At 49.9% G+C, this 25533-nt stretch overlaps 1 protein-coding gene across 4 annotated transcripts in view; it reads left to right on the top strand.

Annotated features, from left to right (window-relative positions):
* USP7 (ubiquitin specific peptidase 7) overlaps positions 1–25533 on the top strand; it is a 2259762-nt gene that overhangs the window by 2168808 nt on the left and 65421 nt on the right. For all 4 annotated transcript variants that reach the window (XM_069647850.1, XM_069647849.1, XM_069647847.1 and 1 more), the window contains exon 30: positions 17073–17163. In XM_069647850.1, coding sequence (XP_069503951.1) covers positions 17073–17163 — 91 coding nt within the window. The remainder of the gene's footprint in view (positions 1–17072; positions 17164–25533) is intronic.

Here is a 25533-nt window from a genome sequence, read left to right as displayed (position 1 = left end):
GTTTTATTTTAGGGCTGGGCGAAATTGTTACATTCTGTTCTGCCAGCCACGGAAGCAAAATCTGTAAGATTTTCATCCATTTCACCCCAATCTGCCGGTTCGCAAAACCTGGAGCAAAGTTTCTCGTTCCGCTGCGCGAAGTTAGCACAAATCGAACAGAAAACTGTCTTGATACTGGGCCAACATAGCACAAATCGATAAGAGTGGCACAAAGTTTCTTGAACTGCTGCTCGAACCTAGCACAGTTGAAAAACTGTGCAAAGTTTCTCTCGTGCCGCAACATGAAAACAGTACAGATCGAAAATAGGGCGGTGCAAAGTTTCTCCTGTCTTTATGAATCTACCAGGGACCGGAAAAAAAGACCCATGCAAGGTTTCTCAGCACGCTACATGAAACCAACATGAGAACTGAAACGCCACACTGGGCGAATTTTCAGTGGAGGCGGAACAGTAATGCTGATTTCGCAGAAGGGGCGGAAGCCGATTCCAGTGCAAATTTTGCATTTCTTCTTTGTGTGCAGAAATTTTGCTCAGCCCTGCTTTCTTCTGAAGGTCGTATCAGAGATTAATTTGTCAACTTTGTTTGCCAGCTTTTACTCTTGCGTCCCATCCCCTTTCCTCCATACTGCATGAGCGTCCCTTCCAAGGGAAGGGAAACGGAACCTTTTTCACCAGAAAAACCTTCTTCCCCTTTAAATTTAGAGGCGCATGGCGGCGCGGCCCAGGGAGCATGCGCTGCCCTGACTCAGCCCTCCAGCGCCACACCTCAGTCCCCTTTTCCGCGTTGACAGGAATGGGCCGAATTCACCAGCGCTCCTGGGTTTGTCTTCGGCCATGTAATTCCGCGTGCGGATACTTCTTCGTCTTTTTTCTTTTCTGCTACATCTACGGAGGCGGTTCACCACTCCTCCCATGCCCTGCTCCACACATTGCACGACCTCGGCTTCTCGCTCAACCTCAAATCACAGCTGTTCCCTACGCAGACTCTGATGTTGCAGGGACTCATTTGGGACAGGTTCTCTGAGAAGGTCTTCCCGTCTGAAGACAAGATCTCGGTCATCAAGAGTGCCACCGTCCACTTCCTCAGCAGAGAAGTGACCTCGGCTTGATGGTATGAACCTCTCCTGGGTCTACTAGCAGCGGTTCTGCTAGCCGTCCCGCGCACAAGACTAAGGATGAGAAGGATTCAGCTGCACTTTGCGGCCTCATGGAGTCGGGAGCAGGGCTTTCAATCCAAAATGATCCACGTTCCTCCATCTCTCCACCCGGACCTAACTTGGTGGTCCAGGGACTACAACCTACGGAGAGGCAAGCCCTTCCGGCCGCCTTCTCTGCAGGCCACCCTCACCACAGACTCCTCGCTCGAGGGCTGGGGAGCCACCCTGGATGATGTCTCGGTCCACGGCACCTGGACTCGACAGGAGCAGGAATACTACATCAATTGATTGGAGCTGAACGCCATCTGGCTAGCGCTCAGAGCGTTCCTACCACTTCTCAAGGGCAAGGTGGTCCTCATCCAGATGGACAACTCGACCAGCATGTACTAGGTCGTCAAGCAGGGAGGCACAAGATCCCCTCCACTGTGCAGACTGCTGATGAGCATGTGGGAATGGGCCTTGGAAAACGAACATTTCCTCTCGGCAGTCCACCTCCCGGGGAATCCAACCTGGAGGCAGATAGGCTCAGCATGCTCGGAGTGGACAATTATGAGTGGCAGCTAAACAACCTCGTTATTCAGGAGATTTTCAACAAGTGGGGTCACCCCAAGTGGATCTCTTTGCCACCTGCCACGACAAGTACCCCCAGTTCGCATCCTGTCAGGGTCAGGGCCCCGGCTCTCTGGTCGACGCATTAACTCCAGTGGTCCGGCATGAAGGCCTACGCCTTTCCGCCCACTCCCCTGATCCACAGGGTAATTTGCAAGATCAAGGAGTCGCACCGACTCCGCATCATTCGGATTGCTCCATGGTGGCCGGCCAGAACATGGTTTTCGGAGCTCCTCAGCCTCTGGGAAGTGCCTCCGATACACCTCCCGACGGGCCCAGCACATCATCTGGCACAGCAGTGTGGCAGGATCATCAACCCCGTGCCAGGGAAACAAGCCCTCACAGCGTGGTGCCTGAGCAGGTAACGCTTCAGCACCTTAGCCTCTCACAGGCCAATCTGGAAATCTTACAGGGTGCCAGGAGCAAAGCCACCAGGGCCCAGTACACGAGCAAATGGACCAGGTTCTGCCACTCGGCAGACTCCAAGGGAATTGACCGCTTGGCCTGCAATTTGGACGACGTGCTCTCCTTTTTCGGTGCACCTCGATCATTTGGGCGTACCGGTCGACACCTGCCGTACATGACTCAGCCATTGGGGCTTACAGAAACTCAGAGGAAGGCATCTTTTTCCTCCTCCAACCCTATCGTCTAAACACCTGACTGGTCTCGCTAGGCTCTACCCGTGTGGGACCTTAATATAGTCTTGGGCGCCCTTGCGCACAAGCCATTCGAGCCAATGGCGTCCGTGTGCATTAGGCTGGTCACCATCAAGACGGCCTTACTTGTCTGTCTTACCTCGGCTCGCAGAGTCAGCGAGATTCAGGCGCTGGTTGTTAGGGAGAATTCTCATTCTATGGCTAATTTCCCTTACCTAGTGAGTCCCTCAGCAGCTTTGCTGGATTTCTGGAGTTTTTTTCCACTTGGTAAGAGTTTGAGCTTTTCCCCCACTCTTACCTGTGTTTTGCCATGTGCATTTCATCTGTTTTTGTGATTGTGGACTCTGGAGTACACAACTTCAGTAGCCCCACACTTTTGTGTTACACAGCACCTTCAGTGCAGTGACAGAGTTATCGTTTCGACTTCCCACCGACTCCATTTCTGGGGCTGACTACTGTCCCCCAGAAAAGGGTAAAGTTGCCATTAACTTTACATAGTCATTTAACCACAGATCCAGTACACCCCATCTTATATGGCGTATTGGAAAGGGTTAATTCTTAGCCCTTTTTATCTGTACCTCTTGGAGCATTGTTTCGCTCCCTTAACATTAAGACTTGGCTGGTGGCAGTGGTATCTACCCTAATTTTCCTACCGCGATTATATTACATAACGTGGTATTGTTTTAGGCTATTTTAGTAGCCTCGAACTTTAAACCTGCTAGCCCAAATTTTTATTTCGGCTCCGGTTGGGTTTAATCACCATTTCTTTTTGTTAACCTCCTTCTTGGGTCTTTCTTTGCACGGCAAACCAGGTTTGCCTTTTTTGTTTGCCGACCTTTGGCGGGCTTCTGACCAGAAGCCCTCCTTTGGCGTCTGGATGTTTAGGTGGGCTGAATGTGATGGAGGGGTGTAGTCACCCCCTGCACAGGGTCTCCTTGGAGACCCAAGTCGCACTTTGTATTGATTGGCTGAGGTGGTTGTCCGGGCTGGACAACCCCCCCCTGCTGAGTGATTGACAGCCAGGCTGTGTGAATGGGGGATTTTGGCATAAAAGGCAGGACTCTTGAGCTAGAAGGCAGAGTCGCCTCTGGTACTACAAGGAACCAAAGAGAAGCAGAGAAGAAGACGGCTGCTGCAGCCCTGAGACCTGGCAAGCCCTGAGCTATCTACCCCTTCAACGACTAAGAGAAGATCCAGTCCAGAGTAGTCTTCCCTTGAGCCTGGTGGGATCAACCAGCTTGTCTTTTCTTCAGTCAGCGAATCCTCTCCTGGGTCTAAATCGTTGCTGTGCTGTAGTGGTCCGGATAGCCATCAGAAGAGCCCTCTCCTGATTTAAAGGAGCGCACCTTTTATTCATCGTTTTCTTTTTCGCTGCTGCTGGCCTCATCCCTGGGTAGTGCAGATTGCTACAGACATTGTCCTTGTCCCCACGACTGAAGGCGCAGGAACTGTGAATCTGACGGAACTACCAGGAACAACTGCTGTGGCACCAGCTTTTCTCCAAAGGAATAAGGTACTGTGCACACTTGGTCTTTCTCTGCGTCTGACCACCCGGAATCGGGGGGTGAACCCTTTTCCTCCACGAAGATTTGTTCTTTCTTCCCTCCCTCCTTATAACTTTTCCTTCCATTTGACAATTTTTACGAATGCTTGGCATCTCGAATCTCTAATTGTTCAACGTGTTATCCTCGGCAACTGAGCATCTGCTCCATTGACACTGGCGCAGGCCTATTGACTTTCATTTGTATCTTTGAACTTGTCCTCGAGTCTCTTTGCCTTGAAAAAGTATTGTATTTGACTTTTATTCACTTTTCCCTTGTTTTAAATTCTCAAGTACAAAGTGCGTTTTAACTTCGTGAGCATTTGTATCCGCGGGTACGTGTTAGTATCGCAACACCGGTCTGTCAAATCCTAATGTACTTAACTTGAATTTACTGGCACAAGTGGAATTGGTTGTGTGGTGTATTTTACGTGTGGCTTCCAATCTATAGAAGTGAAGTGTTTTATAACGGATGGTTTAAAAATAAATGTACTTATATTTTGTACCTGAAACCTTGAGTCAGTGTTTGCTTGAGTCACAGTAATTGTGGTCATTTGTGTAATCTCTGCTACTGCTCATATACTCTTGAGATGAGCCTGGCTGCTCCGCTACTGCTACCACTTTAACATAGTAGTACAGGCTTGTACCAAAGGTGAACTTGTATTACCACTTGTAGTCTTAATTGTGTTTAGTGGTCCCTAAGGGCACTGCACAGGATTCTGCCTAACACTGGTCACCTCTGAACCATATACCACCTTTCACAGGGACATGGTAGTCATGCGGACGCACCCGGCATTTCGGCCCAAGGTTCTATCTGCATTTCACTTGAACAAGGAAATAGTCCTTCCGGCGTTCGTTCCCGATCCCAAGGAGTTCTGCACTGCCTGGCTGTCAGGCGTGCCCTAAAATATTCTACTTGGGCAGGACCAAGAGCTTCCGCAACGTCGGACGCCCGGTTTGTCACTTTCAGCTGCTTGAGGCCAGGCTATCAGGCCTCTAAGGCTTCCATATCCCGCTGGATGGTCTCTGCCATCGAAGAAGCGTATGAGGGCCAGCACAAGCCCCTCCCGGCTGTTAGGCAGAATCCTGTGCAGTTCCCTTAGGGTGCACTACAGAAGATTAAGACTACAGGTATGAGCAATAAATCCCCTTTGGTATCCGTCTGTACCACAAAGATTTAGTTGGTAGCTGTGGCTAAGCAGTCAGACTTATCTCAAGAGAGAGATGAGCAGTATTCAGGGTTTCAACAATAGGACTACAATACTAGGGTACAAGGAAACACTGACCAAAGCTTTGTATTAAAAAAGAATATATATATATTTCTGAGGTTTGTGGAATCTGCTTAGATCACATGCAGTGCATGGGCCGACATCTAGTGGAAGCTGCAGAGTATTGGAGTTTGTTTTTCGAAACTCAAATGGGCGTCGACACAGGGCGTGCCAGTAATACTATCCCTAGTGTGACGTCCAGTGTACCCATGATCCCTCACGCGTGTAGGACCCTCGGATTGTTTTTTTTCTGCCATACTTGTCAGAAGCATTGTGCGGAGATCCCTGGCTTTCAGCCATTTTGATAAAAATCGATATTAATTTGCCCGTTCTTCCACTCCCACGTTGAAGGCATCGAAGATCGACGCCGGTCCGAAGAACAGACAACCGTCGAGAGATGCTCGACAGACTTTGGGCCTCGGAAGGCCTCTGGCATTGGCCCTACAAGTAGGTTGAGTGGAGGCTGGTAACATACTCTACACTCTTATAATTTCCTACACACACAAGCCTGCTGCCACAAGGTGCATATGGAGAGTACTCCATTTAAATTTTGCCCCAAGTGCAACCGCAAGTACCTTTGGGTTGACAAACACGCCACCTGTAATCTTTGTTTGCCGAGGGACCACCCCGAGGCAAACTGCAAAGCGTGTAAGCTTTTTAAAGCAGAAATGCTCAAGGACCGCTCCACTGAGCATTGGGCCCACCACACCAGGCATCTCGAGGCCATGGAAGCGGTGGGTGCCTTCAGTGACGGCAGTGACGCCGCCTTTTCAGACGGCGAGGGCACAGGGGCGTTGAAAAACACCCAAGCGCTAGTCCCTGACCCCGGAGGATTGTCCGGCAGGGCAGTCATGGGGAGTACACCCAGCGACATGAGCGCTAACATCACTACTACACCTAAACACACTGATCCCAACCGAGACTCGACACACGTGTCGAGTTCTCGGAAAAAGGAGGCGCGTAGAGAGCGGTCCACAGAATCGGTGTCCTCTGGGCGTTCCATGTCGAGATCGCCTCACGACACAAGGCAACTGTCCAGTTGCCAAAAGTGCCTCGCTTCCCCAACTCACGGAGGTACGGTCGTTTTAGATGATTCGGACCTCCACCCCCAGCCCGCACACCAGAAGTCTGCTCCAGCAGCCCGTTCGGCGTCTGCTTCCGAGTCCCGACGTGCACACTCGAGAGAGAGAGAGAGAGAGACGTCCCCCGAATGCCTCTTGTAGAGTGGACAGTATACAATTGACTATCCATTTGGAGATGGCACCTTTAGAGATGCGATCGCCTTCTCTGCCTGTAGCTACGGAGACAAACAGTTGGTCTGTTTTTCTTGGCGGCCTAGTCTTGTCTGCATAGTAGAGGACAGCTCTTCGCACATCTAGCGTCTGTAGTTTCACCTCAGCAGAGCTTTTGTGTTCTTGGAAGAAGGCCGGAAGCTCAATGGACTGGTTAACGTGGAATTTAGAAATGAACTTAAACCCAGATTGTCTTAGCCAGGCTTGCCTCTTAATGACAGTGCTCTCTGCTATGAGCCGGCTGCATTATCTGCAGTGTCAAAGGTTGGAGCCACTCTGGCTTTCGTTGCAATTGTACCCCTTGACACCATTTGCAAAGCAGCTACAAGGAGCTCTATTCACACTTTTACTCCGCACTACTGCTTTGACACTCATTCCAAGACAGATACTCAAGTGGGACAAGCGGTTCTAAGACACCTGTTCTCTCATGACCTTTCTCACATCCCACCTCCTTCTAACACTGCTCGCTAATCTATGCACAACATGTGATCTAAGCAGATTCCACAAGCCTCAGAAGGGATACTTTACTCACCGTAATCGTATTTCTGATGCTTGTATCTGCTTAGATTCACATGCGCCCGCCCTGCCTCCCCTCTGAGAGAAGGCGGCGCATGGATGCTTGTTGTCTTATCTATTTATCTGCTTGGATAATCTGTACTCGCGCTACTCCTCATGCTACCTCATGTCAGAAAAAATACAATCTGAGGGTCCTACATGCGTGAGGGATCATGGGTACAGTGGACGTCACACTAGGGATAGTATTACTGGCACGCCCTGTGTCGACGCCCATTTTCAAATTTCGAAAAACAAACTGTAACACTACGCAGCTTCCACTAGATGTCGGCCTATGCACAGCATGTGAATCTAAGCAGATACAAGCATCAGAAATATGATTACGGTGAGTAATGTATCCCTTATTACACACTTCTAGTTCAGCACATTAATCAGTTATTAAATCCAGTTAAAATCAGTCAAGAGAAGTATACACAACTCCCTAGATAAATTGTAGACAAGTTTGAGCAAGAGTGAAAACTGAGCAAAATGGTACAGTGAAAACCAAACACAAATGGCACTATCAATTTCTCACAAGGGAGCGAAAACACCAGTTATACAGGAATGTCTCCTTACACACCCTAGCAACACTCCCCGTACGTTTGTGAACAAGTTTAGGCAAGGCAACACTTTAGTTTGTATGATAATTAAATGAAAACCGAGCAAAATGGCACTTCACAAGTTTTAAAAGTGGGAAGAAGGTGATTATAAGAAGTGGGTACACCAACACAGTTTTAGTTGAGAAGCAGTCTAGAGAAGGCAGTTCTAACAAATTCAACCAGAGTCAATAGGCCTGTACCAGAGTCAGTGGTAAGGGCAAAGAGCCCAGGAGCAAAATGTTCTTGTAGTCTTTGTTAAACGATTCGAAAAGGTGGATGCAAAAGGTGAAAGACAATGTTGGAAGATAGGGGCGGCCAATCCAACATGTAGGTAAAGGATTTAAAGCACCTTTAGCACTACCACGCGGAAAGGGAGGCCTGGCGGAACAAAGTATCTTGAAATGTAGAAGAGGCTCCTACGGTGGCGGTTGTTCCTGGCAATTCCTGCAGTTCGGGGGATCCAGCAGGGGATGAGAGGCTTTCGTCATGGAGTAAGGTTCGAGTTACTGCACTGCCCAGGGATGAAACCAGCCGCAGTGCTGCCCAACGAATAAAAGGTACGCTCCTTTAAATCGTGGTCCGGGTGGACGGGTGCCTGGCTATCCGGTCTCCGAGTACAGGGTACTGGCGATTCGACCAAGGCAGGTCCAGGAAGGCGATTGGCAAACTGGCTGGCCCCACCAGCTCAAGGGTAGAAGGCTCTTGCAGCTGAAGATCTTCTCTCGTTGTGTGGAGAAAAGTAGTGAGACGCTGCAGCAGGGCATCGCTGGTGGTTCAGTTGTCGCAGATGTCTTTGGCTTCTCTCCTTTGGCTTCTTAGTTCCAGTGGCAACGTCTTGCCCTTCCAGTCCTCAGGACCCTGCTTTTATGCAAAAAGATCCCCATTCATACAGCCTAGCTGTCACTCACACAGTGGAGTGGTCATCCTGGCGGGAGACCCTCCAGCCTATCAGGGCAGAGTGCGACATGGGTTGCTGAGGCAACCCTGTCCAGCGGTCCTACTCCCCCTCCCACGCAAAGGACCCACCCCAGACTCAGTGGCGCCGAAAGGAGGGCTTTTTGGCAGAAGCCCGCCAAAAGGACAAAGGATCCCCTACCTGAGTTAGGAGTTAAGAGAAAGACACGAGAAAGAATTTATATAAAAGTTCTGGCAAATAAAACCTACCGGAGTAAAGTTAATATAAAAATAAACCGAATATTTTTGGTAGTAACCACTGCCACCAGCCAGAAACTTTTGAGAGAGGGACTCTCAAAAATGAACATAAGGGAAAAACTATTAACCATTGCCAGTACCTCCATAGTAAGATGGGTTGTACTGGTTTTGTTCATAAAGATTGACTAGTAAAGTCAATGGGGACTTTACATGCCCTGGGAGACAGTAGTCAGTCCCAGGGTACGGAGTCTATGTTTGGGGGTCGCTACAACAGCCCTGTGTCACTGCACGGAGGGTGCTGTGTAACACATGTGGATAAAGATTGTTCCCATGGGGGTGAGATAAACCCCATAGAAAATAAACACAAAAAATTGCCTAGAACACACATAGCAAATATGCCTAAGAGTGGGGAAAATGTCACACTCTTAGCAGGAGAAGAAACCAAACCCTTCAAATCCAGCAAAGCTGCTGGGGGACTCTATAGGTAAGGGAAATTAGCCATAGAATGAGAATTCACCCTAACATGTTCCAGGCTATTATATTAGCCTCGAACACAAACCCTCTTGACCAAATACATTTTATTTTGGTTCCGGCTGGGTTTATTCGCCATTTCTTTTTGTTAGTCTTTCTTGTGTTGTTCTCTGCACGCCAAACTGGGGATGACTCCATTGTTCGCTGTCTCTTCGCGGACTTCTGCACAGAAACTCTCCTTAAGGAACCGATCGTCTAGAGGGACAGGATGTGAGGGAGGGATCTTCAGACCCCTGCCATGGGTTGCCCAAGTCGCACTCTTGTCTGATTGGCTAAGGGGACTGGCCTTGCCAGGCCAGATGCCCTGCTGTGTGATTGACAGCCAGGCTGTATGAACGGGGGAAAACTGCATAAAAAGCAGGTCTCTGGGACTGGAAGAGCAGAGTCGCCACTGGAACGAAAGAGCCGATGAGGAACTGGAAGAAGAGGATCTCTACAACGACTGAACCGCCCGAGGAAGCCCGGCTGCAGGTCCGAAACTCCAAATCCGATGACAGAGAAGATCCTCCAGGAAACTTTTTCCCTTGAGCTGGTGGGACCAACCGGTTCGCCCAAACTACAAGCCAGGGCCCCTCCTCTGGTCTAATTCGCTATACAGAGCTACAGTGGGCCGGATAGCCAGGAAGATCGCACCCTGCTTGGGTGTTAAAGAGCGCACCTTTTATTTGTTGTTTTGCTCCGCTGCTGGCTTTTCCCTGGGTGGCGCAGGACCCTCCAGTCTTACTACTTCTGATCAGTCCGACAGTCGCTTCAAGAACCGTGAGCCTGCAGGAACCACCAGGAACGTCGTCCTCAGCTACAGCTCCCTCTCCGTTTTAAGGTACTGTGCAAATCCGGTTGTCCGTTTCAGTCAGCCGCGGTGAAAGTGTTTGAAATCTTTCTCCAATCCGAGGGCTTGTCCTTCTCTTCTCTTTGAACTAACTTTTCTACCAACCAACCTCGTCCGGAATCTGTGCCACAAACTTTACCGCAAACTGCCCTGAACTGTGTGATCTTGAGCAAAAGACTTTTGACCTAATGACTTTGGTCCTAAGCCTTTTCTATCTGATTTTATCATTGTAGTCTCTCTTGTTCGCTTGCCCCAAGTTACTTACCTGTTGGTGTAGATTCATTTCTGTTAACTTCTGTCTTTCCCTCCCTTTTAAATTGCTGGAGTGCCATTTTGCTCCTTCATTTTGTGAGCTTAACTTGTCTGGAATTTAAGGGAAGTGGTGTGGTGTATTCAGGGTGATTTTTAGACTGCTTATAATAGTGTAATGTTATACATTTATTTCACTCTTCAGTTGAATATTATTTTACTTGAAAACCTTGAGTCCGTGTTTGCCTGAATCATAGTACTTGCTGTCCTTTGTGTAACTATTTGATACTGCTCACTTAACTCTTGAGATAAGTCTGGCTGCTCTGCTACTGCTACCACTTTAACTGTGTAGTACCGGCTTGCACAAAAGGTGAAATTGTACTGTCACTTGTAGTCTTAAATGTGTGTGGTGTTCCCAAAGAGTACTGCATTTAATTCTGCCTAACAAACCTGCCTTCAGCTTCGCCTCCAGGGGCAGAGGCTTTAGATGTTATGTTCCCTATGGCAGGAAGGCGCAGCTCCCGCAAGCCAGGCAAGGACAGACGTGCTTCTTGCGCCCCTCAAGGGGCACAGGGGCATCTAGAGGCCAACAAGCAGCAGTATGATCACCCTCGCTGCTTTGATTTCCCCTTCCACGATGCACCAGTTTGTGGCCGGTTGGCAGGTCCTTGGCCCCAGTGTCAGGAAAGAACCTCCAACACCTGGGCCCTGCAGTTTATTCAGTGGGGTTGTCTGCCTTTTCTGAAGAGGCCTCCAGACAGAACTCCATCTCCCCCAGCCCAACCGGGACAAGAGTTCCAGGAAGAACTGAGGGCCCTGTTGTCGAAGGGCACAGTGGAAGATGTACCTCCTGATCAGAGAGGGTCGGGTTGGTATTCCCGGTATTTCCTGGTGCCCATGAAGGGCGGTGGTCTCTGTCCCATCCTGGACTTCAGGGCCTTGAATATGTTCCTGGAGAAGGACAAATTTAGGATGTTGACATTGAGAGAGATTCTCCACACTCTCCAACTACAGGACTGTCTGGTGCCGATAGAGCTTCAGTACGCTTATTTCCATGTGCCGATACACCAGAAGCACAGGAATTAATGTTCCTCATAGGAGACAAGCACCATCAGTTCAAAGTGCTACCCTTTGGGTTGACCTCCGCTCCAAGGGTCTTCACCAAGCTCAGAGGGTTAGGGCTCACCTCAGGAGTTCCCGATTCTGCGTATTCCCATACCTGGTCGACTGGCTGATCTGGGGGAAGTCAACAGGACAGGTTTTGACTCGTCTAGAAGACACTAGTCTGCTACTGCACAGGCTGGGCTTCTCCCTGAACTTGAAGTCCTACATGACACTGGACCAAATGCTGCAGTTCATCGGGGCAGTCCTAGACACTGGCGGGGAAGGCCTTCCCTCCCAAGGAGAGAGCCGACAACATACAACAGATGGTCCAGTTATTCCGGAACCACACCACCTTACCAGTGGCTTCCTTTGTCTGCCTTTTGGGCCTCGTGGCCTCCTGCATTTTCCTGGTGCCAGAGGCCAGACTGCATATGAGATCCCTTCAGTGCCTCCTGTGAGGCCAGTGTTCCCAGTATCTGGGAGCTCTCTCAGATCCTCTCTGGGTTTCCAACCAGCTAGTTTGCCAACTCGGCTGGTGTGACACGCACAGGAATCTTATGGCAGAGGATTCCTTCTGGCCTCCTTGGCCCCAGACTAGAGTGGTCACGGATGCATCCTTGAAGGGTTGTGGCGCTCACTTTGAGGATTTGCAGGTGAGCTACCTCTGCACTGCGTCGGAAGCTAGGTGGCATATCAACAGGCTGGAGTTGCAAGCCATCAGGCTAGCCCAGAAGGTATTTGCCCCTTCGCTCAAGGGCAAGCATGTCCTGATTCTGACGGACAACCCAGTGGCCATGCACTACTTTAACAAGCAAGGTGGAGTGCATTCCTGTTAGCTCTACACACGAAGCTATGCAACTGTGGTTCTGGTTGCTAGAGAATCAAATCTCGGTCTCTGCAGTTCATCTGGCGGGGACAGAGATCAGATGGGCAGATGCTCTGAGCAGGCAGAACATGGTATCTCACGAGTGGGAAATGTGACAGGAATTCCTGGAAGAGGTCTTTGCTCTCTGGGGTACCACAGCAGTGGATCTGTTGGCCATTGTAGTCATCGGGAAGTGCAAATAGTTTTGCTCGAGGGAATTCCCAGCGAACAGTGCACTGGGGGATGTGTTTCTGGTGGATTGGGCTTTCCCGCTCCTTTACGCATTCCCTCCGATCCCCGTCATCTGTGGATTCTCAGGAGGTTGAAGAGGTTTCAAGCGACCATGATCTTGATCGCCTTGGATTGGGCGGGGAGGACGTAGTACTCCGTCTTGGACCTGGCCACCTCGCTGGTTGCCTCGGCGGACGGATCACCTCACCCAGTCAGAGGGTTGGATAGTGCACCCGACTGCAGATTCCCTCAACGTACTTGCGTGGCACTTGAGCGGATGAGGTATAATGATTGAGACCTCTCAGAGAAAGTACTTGAGGTGATGCTGGCTGCACACAGTCAGTCTACAAGATCTCTGTATGCGTGCAGGTGGAGAGGATTTGAGGCGTGGTGTAGGGAATGCAAGGTTAACCCCATCTCTTGCCCCACCACTACAGTGATGGAGTTCCTTCTATCACTAGCCTCTGCCGGCCTTCAGGTTGCAACAGTCACAGGGTATTTGGCTGCCCTTTCTGTGTTTAAAAGGTCCCCTGATCAAGGTTCCTTTTTACCTGACTTGTCCTTTCCCAATTACAGAAGGGGGCCATCTTAACAAATTCCCGCCATCTCCCTTTGTTCAAGATTGGGAGCTTAACCTGGTTTTCACTTTTCTTATGGCGGCTCCATTTGAACCTATGTATTCTTGTTCATTTAGGTTATTGTCCCATAAGACAGCCTTTTTGATTTCCATCACATCAACCAGGAGAATTTGCGAGCTGCATAACTTATGCTGCAAGCCCCCCTTATTGCATTTCTTCAAAGAGAAGGTATCTCTTAAGGTCGGACCATGGTTCCTTCCGAAGGTTGTCCCTGAGTTTCACCTTTTGCAGTCTCTTGACTTGCCAGTGTTCTACCCTTCTCCTCGTCCTTCTGAGGAAGAGCGCTTTCACAGTCTCAATCCTAAAAGAGCCCTCTGGTTTTGTTTCCCGCACAGCGGAGTTCAGGCAGACGGACCAGTTGTTCATCCCCCATTCTCTTTCCTGCAAAGGTCTTGCGATTACTAAACAAATCGTCTCACGCTGCATCATTTTATGCATCTCAGAGTGCTATCAGTCGGCAGGAAAAGAAGTCTGTTGGGGAGAATTCTCAGAAATGCGCTAATTCACTTCTACATTAGACCCCCAGCTCTTTTGCTGGACTTTAGGACTTGTCATTTCTATCCTGGAGAGAGTGACCTTTTCCCACTCTCTGGTATTTTTCTTTGATTTGAACACTGGTTCTTTGGGTTTTGGAGTCTGACAAACTCCACAGGCATCATCTTTTTACATTGTGACACACAGCACCTTTAGTGCAGTGGCACAGGGAAGTCTTTCAGTTTCCCAAAGGTTTAAATGGCTTCTCTTGATTAAACTGTTTCCAAGAGCAGTAAAGTGAAATTGACTTTATTTACCTTTTTGTAACTTTGTAGACCCAGCACACACTAACTTCCATAGAGTGCTTGAGGGGTTACTTGGTATCACCTTTGTCTACTTTCTCATGTAATATTTTTGTTACCATTTCTACAATTAATGGCTGGTGGCAGTGGTTTACTTTTTCCTAACATTGTGTGTTTTTACTGCGGGTTACAATTGCAGCTGCAGTTTCTGCACCTCTGGGTGCCCATTTTGTCTAAATGGTGTGGTCTTCTTTTTTTCGCCATTTCTTGTCTGGAAGGTCCTTGAGATTTACTCTGCGCGCCAAACCAAGTTTGGTCCCTTTGTTAGTTTTGTCTTTGGTGGGGTTCACCGGTGAAGCCCGCCTCTGGCTCCAGCATGTCTGGCAGGGCAGGAAGCGAGGGAGGTTCCCGAAACTCCTGGTGCTTCGTCTCGTTGGTTACTTGAATGCATCCACAGGTGATTGGCCGGCTGGCTGTCCTTGGAGGACAGCCACCCTGCTGCGTGAGTGAAAGCAAGGCTGCAAATGAATGGAGAGACTTGCATCAAAGTCCCCCCCCCCAGAATTGAGTGCATTGTCTTTAAGCCCTTGAGCTCCAGGAAGATTCTCTGAACTCCCTCGAAGCAGGGCTGACCACGCCTGAGCCACCTCAAAAGATTGCTGGACCACAGAAGCAAGGAAAGCCTACAAGGTGTCCAAGAACCGCAGTGGTGCTATTCGCAAGAAGCTGAAACCGCAAAGTGTTGCTGATCTGAAGTTTGCCCATTGCTGCCGCTGACCTTCCAATCGTAGTGCAGGAGTCCCCAGACATCGTCCCTCTGGTCCCCACGTCTGAGGCCAAGGAACAACAGGATCTGCCATACTACAACAGGAACAGAAGCCAGCTGGAACCAATTTCTTCAGACCGAAGGTACTGTGAACTAAGGGGTACTTAACTCTTGCTGTGTAGCTAGCTCTCATTTGATTATTGCATTTGCTGCCTGTTGCAGAGTTGCTTGCAGCTTTGCCCTGACAAACCTCCTAGCTTGTGGCCCAAAACGTGATTTCATTTTCTACAGAACTCTCTATAACATTGTGCAAGACTTTTTACTTACCTTCAAGAAGTGGCTCAGCTCCCCTAGACTTTGCTCAATTGACATTGGCTGCCCTGGCTCCCTGAAGACTCTTCGAACCTTTGACTTTGTGTTTTTACCATCCATCCAAAAAGTCATACATTTCCTTCTATAGCTGGGAAAGGGTTAATCTACATTGCATTGGGGTTTTCAAAAGTGTGCAACTGTTTGAGAAACTTGTTAACAATTGTTTCCTTCCCTAACCTTTTCCTTTTGACACCAAACTCAGTATTGCTCTAACTGTACCAGTGATACATCAATGTCCACAGTGTCCTAGTTATTGAAGTCACCTCAGGGTGTAGACAGTGTATGTGTGCCATCCCAAAAGGGTATCTACTGATTTATTGAAACTGAGTGTGTATTTTGAAGTATATTTATTTAAGTGTTACATATTTGTTCCCTTCTAAAGAAGGCTTATTCAAACTGTTAAATTAATAAATAATTGTTTAATCAAGGAACCTTGAGTGCAAGTGTCATTTGGATACTTGTCACTGAAGCAGCCCTATGTTGCAACCCTACAGCTCACATTGACCCCTCTTGAGATAAGCCTGGCTGCTCGGTCACTCTACCAACTTGTCTAGTACATGCTTGTATCAAAGGTAGGGTTAACTATTGCCAAGAGGACACGGCTGGTGCATTCTCCCACAGGGTACTGCATACAATCTTACCTAACCATGTCCCACCAGGTATCCGGGTCCATTCCACCAGGGGAGTCTCTGCTTGCCACACGGTCCTCATTACATACTTCTACAAAGCATTATGTGTTGGATGTTGCATGTGGGGCTGATGCATGTTTTGGCATAGCAGTTCTGCAGAACCTGCTTGTGTAATCCTTTCTGACCTCCTCCTTTAGCTTAATGCTTGGGGAGTCCATCAAGATGAGGAATCTGCGGGAGAAAAGCAATCCATTGAAGGAGAAATTAACTTACAGTAATGTTCTTTCTATGGATTCTTCTCCTGCAGATTCCTCATCACCCCTCCCAGCAGTCCCCGATCAGAAAATGTGGTGGCTCTTTGCTTCTGATTTCATGAAGTCCAATGGCTTTGTGGTGCTCAACTCAGTTACTTAAAAAAAAAAAAAGTTCTCCAATTGGAATGTTTTTAATCTGTTGGTTTCTATTCCATAGTTGCATTTAAGGCTGCTTCGCCTCCTTCCATTTCCCTATGCAGCGTTTGAGCTTGGGAAAAATTTGTAGGAACTGAGGCATGGGGCAGAGTGACGTGCTATATGTATTGCGCTTGACGTCCCTTCCGGAGCTGACTATCGACGGTCGAGTAGAGGTTCACTGCGCCCCCTGAGGGGGGAAAAATGTTCAGAGCGGCAGAGCTAGACAAGGGATATCTATTAAGATTAGGAATCTGCAGGAGAAAAATCCATAGAAAGTTATGGTAAGGTAATTTCTCCTTCTGATGGATATTCCTTCCACAGATTACTCCTCTCCCTCCCTGCCCCACTTGGCGAATAGCTATTTCAACTTTCATACCACGGTTCCTCAATCTGAAAGTGCTAGGGTGAAACGATGGAACTGAGGTCACAAGGCCCAGCACATCGATAGATATTGGCCCCGACGTCCTGCCTAGCGTAAAGAGGCATTTGTTAGAGCCGCTCTGTGCCCCCAGGTGGCAGAAACGTTTCGGAAGATCACCTGCGCTGCTAACAGGATATCCTAGATTAGGAATTTGCAGAGGAAGATCCATCACAATTAACATTAACTAAAGGCAAGTAATTTGTTCTTCTCTAATTGCTTGTTAGCCAAGGTAATTAGGCTTTTTGTTAAAAAGAGAAGTGTTCAAGTATCGGTTACTAAAAAGCAAGGACTTGTTCAGGGTATTAGTTTCCTAATGCACTACATGCTAATCTGTTTACGTAGTTATAGCTTTGTGTTCATTAACATATTTTCTTTATTTGCAAAGTTCAAATTTGCTATTGTAATGATGGGACGGCATCAATACATCAATGAAGAAGACTATGAAGTAAACTTAAAAGATTTTGAGCCTCAGCCTGGTGAGTAATAATTTGGCTGCTTGTACTTAATGGAATTACAGAATTTGAGCCATCGGCCAAGATACAAACATCGGTGTGCAGCCGTAACATAACTATTACAAGTTTACAAAAAATCTTGTTTGAATGTACATCAACGATGTGTGAAGTAACATGTCAATCTTGAATACTTTAATTTGACTGACACGAGTGCCAGTGTCAGAATTTTCTATATCGTCTCTGGTTGCTCTATGCACTTTATGTAACTAGCGCCCTGATTTCTCTGGTTTTGGTGCACGGAAATAAATGCAAAAAATAAATAAATTGGCACAAAGTTAACCCCTTAACCGGCATGGGTAAGTCGTTCTCTTCCCCCCCACCCCCCCTCCCCCCAGTGCCAAGGCCTTTTTGGGTGATTTCGGCATGTCGCCATTAAATTCCTTGTAACTTTTTTATTACATGAGATATATCTGCCAAATTCGGCCCCTTGTTTTCCCCACATGTAGGCGGTCGTAACGCCGCCAGGGAATCCTAGTTTTATGTAGTGGGGTGAGGGAAAATAACCCAAAAGGAGGTCATTTTGGGTTTTTTCAGAAAAGGCCAATAAAATGATGTACAAAGAGGCCTATGGTTTTTTTTCCTTGTAAGTGCTCGGAACAAATGGTTCTGTAGCATGGCGTCTTTCATGGATTCACATGCTTATGAATATTCCCTGTGTTCAGGCTGGGAATCCTCGGTAAAGAAATCAGTTTCTTTTTCACATCTGAACTGTCTTTCTCCTAACAACCAATCACTGGTCTCTGGGTCATACTGCCCCCAGCCAATGACTGCCCTCTACCTAAGCCCCTCCTCTGGCAGCCATCTTCTAATTTTTACCCCACGTTCAAGTGTTGGGAGTCCTCGTGCTTGGCTCTCGAGCTTTTACTGCGTTTTGCGATTTTTCTAAGTGTTCTACTCTATTTTTCCAGTCAATCGAGACTCAAGCTCCATTGTCCGATTAACGCGGACCCGTTTTCGGATTCTTCAGCGCCCCTCAAGGGCAATTTTTCGTCGGGTTTCTTCTTGGAGGATTCCAGAAGCTTCTTCAAGGCCTACCCCGCGTGGAGATGAAGACTTGACACCTCTGTTCAGGATTTGTCCAGGATGCGGCCTACGGAACATCTACTTGGACGATGGGCATTCCGTATGTCTCTACTTCCTGCATTCAGACCAAACGCCCATGGAGGATGATTGTGCGTTCTGCAAGGAGATAGTCCCCCGCACCATGAAGGACCGGCGCAGGCGCCTCACCGAGTGGCTGCAGGCCAAGGCCCCTGCTACGGGTGTGTCCCGCCAGTATGCCTCCCCCAGCCACAAGAAGAAATCTGACCGGTCTTCTAATACCTTTGAGGGCCCCTATTCCCCCCCCTCCCCAGCGATGGGAGCCCAACATAAGCCCAAGCACTGCGAGTCAGTGGGCACTGGGTGCGCTGTCCCAACTGATTCTTCGGCAGCCAGGGCCGGCGCAGCGTCTCCGGCACCTTCGACCACGAGCCAACGCTCTGGTTCGGCAAAGAAGAGGAAGTTGGACCACCCGGGTAAGCTTCTGGAGAAGCCCAGGTGGACCAGTCAGAGAATGCCAAGGGGGAGCAGGGCCCTGACCCTCCCCCCAAGGTGAAGGCCCCTAGCTCGACCAAGGTCGTGCAGGCCCAGCTTCACCCAGCGAAGCCTTCCATTGAATGCGCAGTAGTGTCCCTAGCGAAGGCCGCGGACGCGGGTTCGCAGGGTACGGTCCCCAAGACGAGAGTTTCCTTGCCTGCCAGGAGGGAATCCTCGTTTCAGCCACTCCATAGATAAGACCGGGTGGAGAACTTCATCAGCGCGTGGCAGTCCATCTCCACCGACTGTTGGGTGCTGGACTCTCTGGCCCATGGACACACCCTGGAATTCCAACGAAAGTGTCCTCGCATGCCACCCATAGCCAGGCAGGAAAACCACATCCCTCAGCTTCTGCTCAAGGTGTGGGCCATGCTGAAGAAGGGGGAGATGGAGCCCATTCCAAAGAGGCTGCAGAGTTTACTCTCGGTACTTCCTTGTCAAGAAGACAGGCGGTTGGAGGCCCATCCTGGACCTCTGCCGTCTGAACAAGTACATCGGGACCCAGAAGTTTTGGATGGTCCGCCTTCAGCACCTGCTAGGACAGCTGGAAGAAGGGGATTTCCTATTGTAGCTTAACTTGGAGGATGCCTCCTTTCACCTCCCCATTCACAAGGGACACCGCAGGTTTCTGCGCTTCGTGGTTCAAGGGAACCATTTTCAGTTCAAGGCCCCTTCCCCTTCCGATTAAAGTCAGCGCCAAGGGTTTTCACCAAGTGCCTGGCGCCAGTGGCAGCACGGCTGCGTCTACGAGGGATCCACGTTTACCCCTACCTGGACGACTGGCTCAACCGAGCAAAATCGCGGGAGATCGCTGTCGCTCACACGGCAGAAACGGTCCAGATGCTGACGGAGCTGGGGTTCTCGGTGAACTATGCAAAATCTTGCTTGGTGCCATCGCAAGACACACGGTTTCTGGGGTCTCAACTCAACACGGTGTCCTGCCTGGCGTCTCCGTCGGAGGAAAGGATAGCGGGTTTCCTGGACAAGGTACAACGGCTGTTGGCACTGAAGATCGCAAGGGTGAGGTCCGTAGAGTCCCTTCCCGGCATGATGTTGTCAGGTATCGGGAAGCTTCGAGGACAAGATCTCTCGATGAGAGTTTCCCTCGAGCAATACGATGGTGGGGAGTCTGCATCTGTCGGTGGGCGCAGACTTCCAGACCCCACCTCATCAGGAGAGTGTCACGACGTACGCCTCCCTGGAGGGATGGGGAGCCCACAACTGAAGTCTCCACGCAAGAGACCTGTGGCCGCCAGAGGAGAAGGCTTTGCATATCAACCTGCTGGAGCTACGGGCAGTGTTTTGGGCCCTCAGGTCTTTCCTTCCGTCCCTCAAGGGCATGGTGATACGGGTCTTCACGGACAATACCACCACGATGTTCTACATCCGTTAGCAGGGGGGGGGGCACCAGATCGCCAGCGAGGCGCAGAACCTGTGGAACTGGGCTGTTGCCCAGGAGATGTTTCTCATCCCGTTTCTTCTGGCAGGAGTGAAGAACACATCATAGAACTGCGCTCCTGCCACAAATGGAAGCTTCGGCAGGACCAAGTGGCTCTTCTGTTCCAAAGATGGGGCAATCACCACATAGATATATTTGCGGTGACGAACACAAAGTGCCGGAGGTTCGCCAGCAGGTTTTCCCCAGCTGGGGAGCATGGGGGATGCTTTCTCCTTCCCCTGGGACGGCCTGTTCCTGTATGCGTTCCCTCTGTTGCCTTTGCTTCTGCCACTAGCCAATCAACTCAGACGGCCCCAGTGCAGGATGATCCTTGTCGCACCGGCGTGGCTGAGACAGATATGGTACCTGGACCTTCTGGACTTGTCAGCTTCCGGTGGCCGTACATCTTCTCACCAGGGAAGGAGGCGCGATCCTGCCCTACGATTGCTGAACTTGGAGGCCTGGCTCCTGCAGCACTAGAGTTTGATGGATACGTTATCCTGGCGGACTGCAAGGATGTGCTTGCCAAGGCCTGGGCTTTGTCTATACTGAAATGCTCCGGACATAAGTGGAAGAGGTTCGCCATCTGGTGGTGGGCCCAAATCATCGATCCTCTACAGATTATGGCCCTGTAGGTGCTGCCGTAGTTGCTGTTGCTGCCCAAAGCAGGACTGGCGCATGCTTCCATCAAGGTTAATCTGGCAGCTATCTCCCGCTACACCAGGACTCCGGGTCGGTCGTCGTTGTGGTCACAGTGCCTGGTTAAGGAGTTCATCAAAGGACTTTTACGTTTGTTCCTGCCGGTGAAGACTCTAGCCCCGTTGTGGGAACTTAATGTGGTGCTGATCAGGCTCATGGATCCTCCGTTTGAGCCTATGCATTCGGCCCCTCTGAAGTTTTTGTCGTGGAAAACAGCGTTTCTTGTGGCCATCACTGGCGCACAACGAGTGGGAGAGATCCTGGGTGCGGATGATCTACCATCTGCCCCCATGGGTTCTCAATACATGTGCCCCCATGCTTTCGGTGCTGGGGGGGAGACGGCTGTTTACATAGTAAGCAGCCCCCTCTCCACCCCACGTCACAAATGGATCCCTGGTGGTCCAGTGGCATTGATGGGCGCGGATTGAGCGCTATGCGCCCGATACGCGCCCAGCAATGCTTCAAAAAAAGGTGTTGCTGGAAAGGGGAGAGTCTTCCCTTTCCAACGATGCCTCCCTCGATCCGAACGTCACAATAGTGCCGCAGATCAAGGGGGAGAAAGGTGGAGACTCAACGTTCATTTTCCCTGCGGCAGCCCAGAATGGCTGCCACGGTGAAAATTACTTTGTTTCATGTCGGCGTGCATTACGCACGCCAGCGTGAAACTGAAAGAAATCCAACCCCCAGGCCATGAGGAGGAATCTCCCCCTCACATAGCCAGGGGGGTTGGATTTCAGTTGTGTGCGATCCCTGCTTTGCAAGGATCGCACAAAACAGAATGCCAAAAGCTCGTCCTTGGCACTACTAACGTAATGTCAAGGACGGGATAGCTCGTCCTTGGCATTTAAAAGGTTAAGCATGCCCTAAGAAGCGGGGAGCCTTATGCTCAATAGTACATGCAATGCAAGCGAACGCGGTTGTTCCAATGGGCAAAAATAGGGTCTCCTCAGAGGTCTCTAGCAGCTCGGGAAGGTGGATGAGGCGATGAAGAACAAGTTCCCACTATTCAGGGAGGACCTCCACTTGAAGGCAAAGGCAGTTCCAGAGAGCGGGATGGAGTCGCTAGTTTGCACTAGCAGTGGAAAGGAGAGAGACCCCAGGGGCCACTTGTGCGTATAAGGGGCCCTTGGTGTCAGTGGCCACCAGTAGCCGCGTTTACTCCAGTCCTGGCGTACTCGTCTCACTTCAGACCTGGGAATGCCAAGTGTACGAAATTTGTTGTGAGGGTGCCTGTGACACAGAGCTAGCAGTATACCAAGTTTCGAGGGCCTCCTCGAAACGACGGTGGAGACAGAGCAAAGGTCCTACGTAAGCTGGTCAGCCCACTGGTTGGCCCAGGGACACTTCCGAGAAAGCTTACTTGAAGGTTTTGGTGAAGGTGCCGAGAATAGTTGGTCCCACTATTCTCCAGCATTGGATCTTTCATGGATTCACATGCTTAGAATATTCCCCGTCAGGCTGGGAATCCTCGGTAAATTATATAGACATTTTCCATAGGAAAACTTCTGACACTTTTGTGTCCTATCTACGTCATTTTGGGCCGCGTACGGCAGCGCCACTAGGATGTAGAGGTATAAATAGCCCCGCCCCCGCGGCTCACTCAGATTTCAACCGTCTTCCAAAGTAGTGGGATTACCTTGAGTATCTACTATTTTATTAGGTTGTGCGTTCTTCTTCTTCTTCGACTGTTTCTTTTCGAAGAATGTCTTGAAAGGCGTTATTTCGTCCGTGTGCTACATGCGGTCTTAAAGCGTATGAAGGAGACGGGCATATGGACTGTATTCTGTATTTACTGTCTTCACCCTCATCATATGGCGGACACGTGTGAGATCTGTCAGGGCTTCTCACAAAAGACCCTAAAAGACTGCAACAGACGCCTGGTTACTTGGCTCAATGACGGAGCGGGTGTGTACCCGGCATCGGAGGTAGGTTCTACAGCCTCGAGATCTAAGTCTCCTGTGCCCCCTCGTCGCTCAGTGTCGGCGGAGCCGCCGGCGAAGAAATCGCGTTCATCTGAAAAACGCCCCTCAGAGAAACATCCTGCGAGGTCCTCCTCTTCACATAAGGCTTCGTCTAGGAGAGAAAAGACTCATCGAAATCCTCCTCAGGAGACTGTCATAAGTCTACCTCGAGTCGAGAATCCTCATCCCACAAGTAGAGTTCAAAAACGGCGGGAACGCCTCAAGGCCCTGCGCCACATGCTTCATCGACGACGGTCCGATAGTCGACGCCTGCTTTGTCTTCGGCGACGGCTCTTCCTACGGCTATTTCGTCAGGTCAAACGGCGCCTATGGAAAAGATGTCATCGTCGACGGTGGCCCGTCGGTGGGATGGCAACCGGAGGTTTTTGATCCAATCCTGCCTGAGGCCTTGCTGCAACCAGAAGCTGCTTTCTCCATCTCGTCGGCGGAGGATGACCGTGGTCCGGTCGCACATCCAACTGATCTGGGATTACAACCAACCGGTTCGTTGTCGCTCTCGAGTGGATGTGCCATTCCAGTTACCTCTTCCTTACTGAATCCCCAGACGGTTCTGTCCCTGGAGGTGTTGAACACATTACAGAAGCTGTTGGAGCGGTTGGGCACACGGTTACCTCAGCTTAGTGTCCCGACAGTGTTATAGGCTTCGCCAGTCGTCGACAAGCCAGGCCCGGCTCCTCGCCCTCCATCCAGAACTACTGTCAGAGTCGGAACGTGAAGGGTCGGGTTCAGACATCTCGTTATCCCCCTCAAGGGGACCCTACATGGGACTCTGAAGCGGAGATGGAAACTCCAAAGAGTCAGGCGCAGCCATCACCACCTGATGACGTGGGTGCTTTCCATGCCATGATGGGTAAGGCATGTGCAGAGTTTGGCCTAGTCCCAGAAGAAGAGAAAAAAGATTGTTTTATTTTCGATCATATGGGCAAGAGAAGAAAGTCGATTTTGCTATCCCCATTTTAGACCATGTCTGGCAGGAGGGACTGAAAACCATGCGTCATCCTTTTTCGGAGCCGGCAATAAAAGGTCGATTGGAAAAGAAATTCAAGGCACCGGAATCGACTCCCAAGTGCTTGACGTCTCAACCTTCGCCGGAATCAGTGGTATCCGCCGCGGCGGCCAGAAAGGCAAGGTCGCAACACAAATGCACGACCCCGCCAGACAACAAAGCCATGAGACAAGATGCTTTTGGGAAGAAAGTGCTATCAGTTGGAGCGACTACAGTTAAAGCAGCCAACTCCCTGGCTATTATGGCCAGGTATGATAGGGAGATGTGGCATCGGCTGGCTCCTATCTTGGACCATCTGCCGGAAGAACACAGGAAATCTGCCATGCTGCTCGTACGTGAGGGAGAAGAGGCTTCCAATCATTCCATTAACTTTGGTGTCGACCTGGCGGAATCAGGCTTTAAGCAAATCAACAATGGCGTAGTGTTACGAAGGCAAGCCTGGCTTAAGTGCACGACGTTCAGACCAGAGGTACAATATAAGGTAATGGATATGCCGTGCGAAGGAGAACACCTGTTTTGGGAGAAAATGGATGAGGCCTTGAAGGGCATGAAAGCAGATTCTGACACAGCTCGTTCCCTTGGAGCCCTCCAGAGTGGTAGGAATTTTCGTTCCTTTCGTCCTTTCAGAGGAGCATCAGGTAACTCCTGGTTTGGATCATCTAGAGACCGAGGTTTCAGCAGACCCTCCTACTCTTCCCAAGGCTACAGACGTGCAGCCCAAGCTACTCGTAAAGGCAGAGATTACCAAACCTCCAGACGACGAGGTGCCTACTCCTCGCCGACGAAGGATAAACAAGCCAAAAGCCAGCAATGACAACTTACAGGACGTCCTGGTGGGCAGAGTGTGTCGTCACGTCGACGAGTGGGCGCGCATAACAGACCAATGGGTTTTGGACACGATACATCTGGCCCATTCTCTACAGTTCAAGGGCAAGCCACCACGCATTCCACCGGTGTTCTCGACGCAGCCCCACCTTCAAATACTAATGCAAGAGGTGGCGCTTATGCTGCAGAAAGGGGCTATAGAACTGGTCCCGGTGGCAGAAAGAGGACGGAGTGTACTCCCGTTACTTTGTCGTCAAGAAACCGAATGGAAAATGGCGTCCCATTCTAGATCTACGAGCGCTCAACAAACTGCTCAAGAATCTAAAATTCAAGCTGTTTACACTCCAAGAGGTGATCCATTCGATACAACTGGGAGATTATTTGTCGTCGCTAGACCTTCAAGACGCATATTTAAATATCCCGATGCGTCGACGACACAAAAGGTTTCTACGGTCTGTCGTCGGACGAACCCACTATCAGTTCAAGGTCCTCCCGTTCGGACTGAAATCGTCCCCCAGGACGTTCACGGAATATCTGGCTCCAGTAGCAGCCTGGTTAAGGAAAGGTCATCATGTGTACCCTTATCTGGACGATTGGCTAGTGAGGGGATTGTCTCCGGAAAGGGCACAGGAAAGTCTGAATGCCACCATGTGCCTCCAACGTTTGGGCTTCGCAATAAACTTCGAAAAGTCCTCCTTATCGCCATCAAGGACCTTGGTCTTTCTTGGGGCGGAGTTCCAGATGCAGTCAGGACTGGTAAAGCCATCCGTCGAAAGGGTTCTGAAACTACAGCAAAAAGCATCGGA

The sequence above is a fragment of the Ambystoma mexicanum genome, chromosome 2q (genome assembly GCF_040938575.1).
Source record: "Ambystoma mexicanum isolate Mex_15411 chromosome 2q, UKY_AmexF1_1, whole genome shotgun sequence".
In the NCBI taxonomy this organism is placed as follows: domain Eukaryota; kingdom Metazoa; phylum Chordata; class Amphibia; order Caudata; family Ambystomatidae; genus Ambystoma; species Ambystoma mexicanum.
Note: the sequence above shows the minus strand (reverse complement) of the source record. Positions and strands in the feature narration are given on the sequence as shown.